At 62.5% G+C, this 5536-nt stretch overlaps 1 protein-coding gene across 1 annotated transcript; it reads right to left on the bottom strand.

Annotated features, from left to right (window-relative positions):
- Positions 1-1647: 1647 nt before the first annotated feature.
- FOXD2 (forkhead box D2) lies at positions 1648-4329 on the bottom strand. Its single transcript, XM_059374659.1, has one exon. It carries the CDS (start codon positions 3960-3962, stop codon positions 2466-2468), a length of 1497 nt encoding a protein of 498 aa, XP_059230642.1. The 5' UTR covers positions 3963-4329; the 3' UTR covers positions 1648-2465.
- Between the last annotated feature and the right edge of the window lie 1207 nt (positions 4330-5536).

The following is a 5536-nucleotide window of genomic DNA, read 5'->3' as shown; positions in this document are numbered from 1 at the left end:
TCTGTTAGGGAACCACCTGAGACACTTAAGAGTTCCAACCACTGTTCCTTAGCCCTGGTATATTCCCTAACCTGATCCTGATTCTGACCCTCCTCCCTTAGGGCACTCTGTCCTCTACCACCTTCTCCTTTCCTACTGTTGCTAATGCCTGGGTTGCTAATGCAGGGGACTCCGGCTAAAGAGGCCTGTGGGGCTTCTCCCTGCCTGCCCCTCTCAAGTTTTCCAGACTTGGTTCCCTGACCCTGTCTTCCTCCTTCTAGCTGTCACTCTAGCCCAACACTCGCCCTCAGCATGTGTATATTTTCCCGTGTGATGGCTGAAATGCCTCATTCTGCACCTTCGTATCTCTCCTTCTCTCCTCTCCTTCTCTTCTTCTATCCTCAGTTGAATGTACAAAGAGCGGAGTAACCATCTTTGTTCAACCAAAGCATCCCCTCCCGCCCAACATGCTTTCGAGTCTAGCCAGCTGGAGTCCCAGGCACAGGCAGCAAGCTGGGAAACTCAGTAAGTTTATGGAAGGCTCCAGCCATGATTCTCAATGGTTTTGCACTTCAGCAGTACGTTCTGGCTGTGAGCATGGTTCAAGGGTTGGGAAGGTTTGCCTTAATAGAGTAGGAAGGCACTGCCTCTCTCTTTTGGCTCATAGTACACTTCTAACCCGCTCAGGTCAGAGGAGAGAAGGGTTTCACAGTCCCCCATTCAAGCTATTCGTACTGACCTGTCCACAGCAGCAGGAGGGAGGGAGATCCCCCCAAAAGGCTCTACAGTGGCTAAAGAGAGATCTCTCTCCTCTTACAGAGCCAGAAAAAGACAGTGACAATCACAAACATAGAGACACACATACATGAACATATAAAGAAATAAAAATACAGATATCCTAAAATACAACTCACTTCCTCCCCCCACAAAGAAGGACAAAAAGCAAGGATACAGAGGACCCTCAGAAACACAAACAGGAACAAGTTCCAGGAAAGCCTCCGCACACAGAGGCATACAGAATACGCATCAAGAAACACATTCACTCCAACTGTACTTAGTGAGTAGATTGTCCATGAGCACTGGGCTCCCAGATAAGACCAAGCCTCCCTGAAGTCTAAACCAGATGAGAATCCATTTGAAACAAAACCTCGGCTGTAGAACCCCAGGCAGACATTTAGGACCAGAGTGAAAATGAAAGTGCTACAGGGGTCCCAGGCTTCCCAGAGTCCTAGCCCCATCGACAGCCAAAGGCTAAGGCCACAACATTCCCAGTATCCAATAAGCCCAAGACCTCCTTTACCTGTCTGGGCTGTGCAGGGCTCTTCCCCACTCCCTCTCTACCTGGGAGCTGGGTGTCTGGGAAAGCTCCGACTGGAAAAGGGGAGTGCAGGCAAGCAGACAGAGCTAGTGACTGCCGGAGTTCACATACATTTATTCAACTGACACCAATGGGAATGGGGGGGAAGACAGATTTTTCTTTTCTTCCACACAAACCATCAGACGATTTCACAGAGTCTCCCCTCAGTGGGGAAATCTAAATCAATTCACACCCAGTGGACAGAGAACGCAGATAGCAGCCCGCTGTACAGATATTTACACGTAATTACAGGACCCCCTGCCACAGGATGTGCTCTTGCCCACCCCACCCCCACCTCTCCAGTCCTTGACCCAGACCCTCCTGTCCCACCCCAACCTCATTGCCTTTAGCTACAATAAATATCCCAGGGCCTGGGACAGAGCAGAGCGCTGAGAGGGCCGCTGGCCCTGGATGGCTGGACCCAGCCTGCCATGGGAAAAGGGGAAAGTTCCTTTAAAAGCACCCCAACACAAAAGAGGGAGGATGTTCCTCAGTGTAGTGGGATCCCGGGTTTCTGCGGGGACTGTGGAAACCCCTCGCTTAACCTCTCCGTTCATCTTCGCCGGTGTAGACACTGCTTTAGGCTTCAGAGGAAACGAGCTTTCTTGGAGAACAGCAAGAAAAAAAAGTTGAAATTTTCTTTTAAGCACAAAGCAGATAATAGGTATCTTTAAATTATAATATCTGACAAGCAGGGCCTCAAATTGGGGGGAAGGAGTGAGGGAGAGGCAGAAAGGGAGACCTCTCTGTGCAGTTGGTGTTTCTGGTGGAATCGGTAGGGCCTGGGCAGACATCTCTCCAGGAAAGCATTCCTCCCAGCCTCTGAGAGGCGCAGAGGCTGGGAAAAAGCAAAGGCTCCTCCGATCTTTTTAATGCTCATATTAGAGTGGGAATGATCATGGCTTGCGAATTCATCGCGTAGACCTGGGCCTCTCCCTGATCGATGGAGCCCGCTTCGTCCCAACTCTCGCCGAAATTCTGAGCATGGAGCCTGAAGTGCCAAGTCACGAGCGCCGGCCCAAGGTCTGGAGACTCTTCATAAATAGACTCCCTGAGTTCCGCTGGGACCGCAGGAGCTCCCGGGAGAGTCTGAGGAGTGCGGGCCTTACCGGCCCTGAGCTCGATGCGGTCAGAAGTGGCAGCCACTGAGGCCGGCGACTTTGCTGGCAAACGGGGGCCCTGAGGACAGGAGCGCGTCCCCGGAGTGAGAGAGGCGGATGTGGCCGGCCACTGGAGCCAGGGCTGGGGCAGTCAGCATAGCCAAGACCTGGGCTTGACCCCCAGGACCTGCCGCCGCCGCGAAAGGCGATCCCGGGGAGCCCTCGCCTCCGCCCGGGGGTGCTGCCCCGCCGCCACCGTGGCCCATGATGTGGTCTATAGAGAAGGAAGGCCTCTGCCCGGCCCCTGCGCCCCCGCCGCCCGCACCACCGCCCGCGTCCGTCTTGAGGCCCTGGCGCAGGAGTGCGGTAGACAGACCCGCCGCGGTGCCGGCTGCGGGAGGGCTCAGCGACGCGGGATAGAAGGCTTTGGCGCACCCCAGCTCGGCGCTCAGGAAGGCTGGCAGGCCTGCGGGGCCGGGGCCCGACCCTGCGCCCGGGGCAGGCGCGGGGGCCGGAGCTGAGCCTGCGCCCGCGAACACCGAGGCCGTCGGAGGTCCGGGTGGAGGAGCAGCGGCGCGGCCTGGGGGTACCGACAGCTGGCAAGGCGCGGTAGCGGCGGCGAAAGCGAAGGCGTGCGGGTGCGGATGCGGGTGCGGGGCCGGGCCCGGTGGAGGTGCGCCATAGGCCGGGAGCGCCAAGCCGTAGCCATAGCCGTAGGCGCCGTAAGCGGCGAAGCCGGGCAAGAAGGCGCCGGGGTCCCCCGCCGCCGCAGCCCCGCCACGCAACAGCAGCTCGGGATGAGGGTGCGCGTGTGGATGCGGCGGCGGTAGCGGCTGCCGCTTGAAGCGCTTGCGGCGCCGCAGGAAGCTGCCGTTGTCGAACATGTCGGCCGACTCCGGGTCGAGCGTCCAGTAGTTGCCCTTGCCCGGGTTGCCCGGCTCGCGGGGAATCTTGACGAAGCAGTCGTTGAGCGAGAGGTTGTGGCGGATGCTGTTCTGCCAGGCGGGGAACTTCTCCCGATAGTAGGGGAAGCGGCCGCTGATGAACTCGCAGATCTCGCTCAGCGTCAGCCGCTTCTTGGGGCTCTGCAGGATGGCCATGGTGATGAGCGCAATGTACGAGTAGGGAGGCTTCACCAGGGGGCTCCGCGTCGCCGCGCCCCCCGACGGCGGTCCCGGCCCGGGCCCCGCGGCGCCCCGGGCCGCTGCCGCCGCCGCCGCGCCTGGTCCGGGGCTTCCCGCTGCGGCCGCCGCCCCCCGGGGCGCTAGAGCGCGGGGCTCGCCGTCCGAGCAGCCGCCGGACTCCTCCTCGTCCTCGGCTGCGTCCGCCTCGGCTTCCTCCGGAGGAGGCTCGGGGCCGTGGGGGAGCACGTCCCGGGGGGCGCGGGGCCCGGAGCGGGCAGGGAGCTCCCCCCCACCGCTGCCGCCGCCGCCGCCCACCACGTCTATGTCTGCGTCGGCCTCGGACAGCGCGGCCGGGGAGCTCTCGGAGGACATGATCTCGCAGCAGCAGCTGCCCAGGGTCATGGTGCCGCCGCCGCCACCGCCGTTCTCCGGCTCCGCTCCGGCCGCGGCTTGGGCTCCGCCGCGCTGCCTCTGGGGCGAGTGTGTTTTGCGCGCGGGCGGGGAGGGGGCGGGGGACTGAGGAGGGTAGGGAGGGGTGTCCCCCAGCTCCGCAGCGCCCCCTCGTGGCCCAACTCGCGGCTCTCACCTCCCGGTGAGCACCCGACTGGCCGCTCTCCCCGCGGCCCCGGGAGCCGAAGCCCGGCGCCCACACCCGGGGCGTGGGCGGAAGGAGCTGAGGCTTCCCCTGACCCTGGCGGGTCTCGGCCCCCAGTGCCCCCGGGATGGGGGGGGGGTAGGGGAATTTGTCCCTCCCGCCTCGCGGCTGCCTAAGGCGGAAGAGCGCGAACCCGGGGCGGAGCTCCCCGAGCGGGGTGGGGCGGGGCGGGAGGGGGCGGGAGGACTGCCTCAGCGGAGGGGCCCGGCGGGAACAAACAGCGGCCACAGGCGAGAGCTGGCTCGGGTGGCCGGAGGCGGGTCCTCCTCTGCCCGCAGATCCCGCACACGCTCCGCTCCCCGGAGCCACCACCTGGAACCAGTGCGCCCAGCCTCTGGATGTTGAGGTTCACGCGGGCGCCATCCGGCGCGGGGAGAAGTAGGGAAAGCCCCCGAGCCTTCATCTATCCACGGCAGCGCCCGGGGCCATCAAGGCCGAAGCGCAGTTGGAGCGCGAGCGGGAGCCTGAGACCGCGGGACCGAAGCCGCCGGAGCGGGGCCCGCCGGATCCAGAGCCGCTTCCGGCCCTAGGGGAGACGCACTTGAGTGATCGCGAGGAGCAAACTTGGCGCTCTCAGCCTCGGGCCTCGGAGAGGTGAGAGATTCCGGCTGCGCCCCTCTTCTCCCTTCCAAAGCCGAGACCCCGCCATACACCCTCTTGCCGCGTCGCAGGACCCCAGACGCAAGAGTGTGTGCAGGGAGACCCGGGGAGCGCGTCGCCTGAGCGTCGCCCTCTCCCCGAAGCTACTGTGCGGCGCTTCGGCGGGTATTCCGGGGGCGCGCACCGGTCCGTCGCTCTGAGTTTGTCTGTATTCTGCCCCTTTCGGTCCGGGTATTCGTTTGTCTTGGGCTCTGTGACTGTGTCTTTCGCCTTCGGTGAATCCCTGCCTCGTTTCCTGTGGAAACCCTGCATTTGGGGGGGGGGGGTATTTCTTCGTGGGTCCGAGAATCCCTCGCTCCATTTCCTTACCCCCAGCCGCACTGCAGGGCTGCCCCCCCCCTTTCTGGCCGGACTTGTAGGCCCTACGGACCGGCAACAGGACCCCTAAAGACACCTTCCTCAATGAGCCCTGACCTCAGCCCCAGGCCAGCGTTGCCTCGTCTCTCAGGAGTCCCCGCACACAAGGTTGGTCCTTGCCCTTCTTCTTACCAGCCGGGTTTCTGCCCAGCCCATTAGGCTCTTTTCTCCCCTGGCCAGGAACCCAACATCCAGTAGACTGGGCCCATCTCAACCCTGAGGGGTCACAGGAGTAATGGGCATGGCCAGCCGTGGGCAAGAACTGGACAGGCCGCTGCTCCGCCAGCGCCGCGCAGTGGTCAAA

This window comes from Mustela nigripes, chromosome 14, assembly GCF_022355385.1.
Source record: "Mustela nigripes isolate SB6536 chromosome 14, MUSNIG.SB6536, whole genome shotgun sequence".
Taxonomy (NCBI): domain Eukaryota; kingdom Metazoa; phylum Chordata; class Mammalia; order Carnivora; family Mustelidae; genus Mustela; species Mustela nigripes.
Note: the sequence above shows the minus strand (reverse complement) of the source record. Positions and strands in the feature narration are given on the sequence as shown.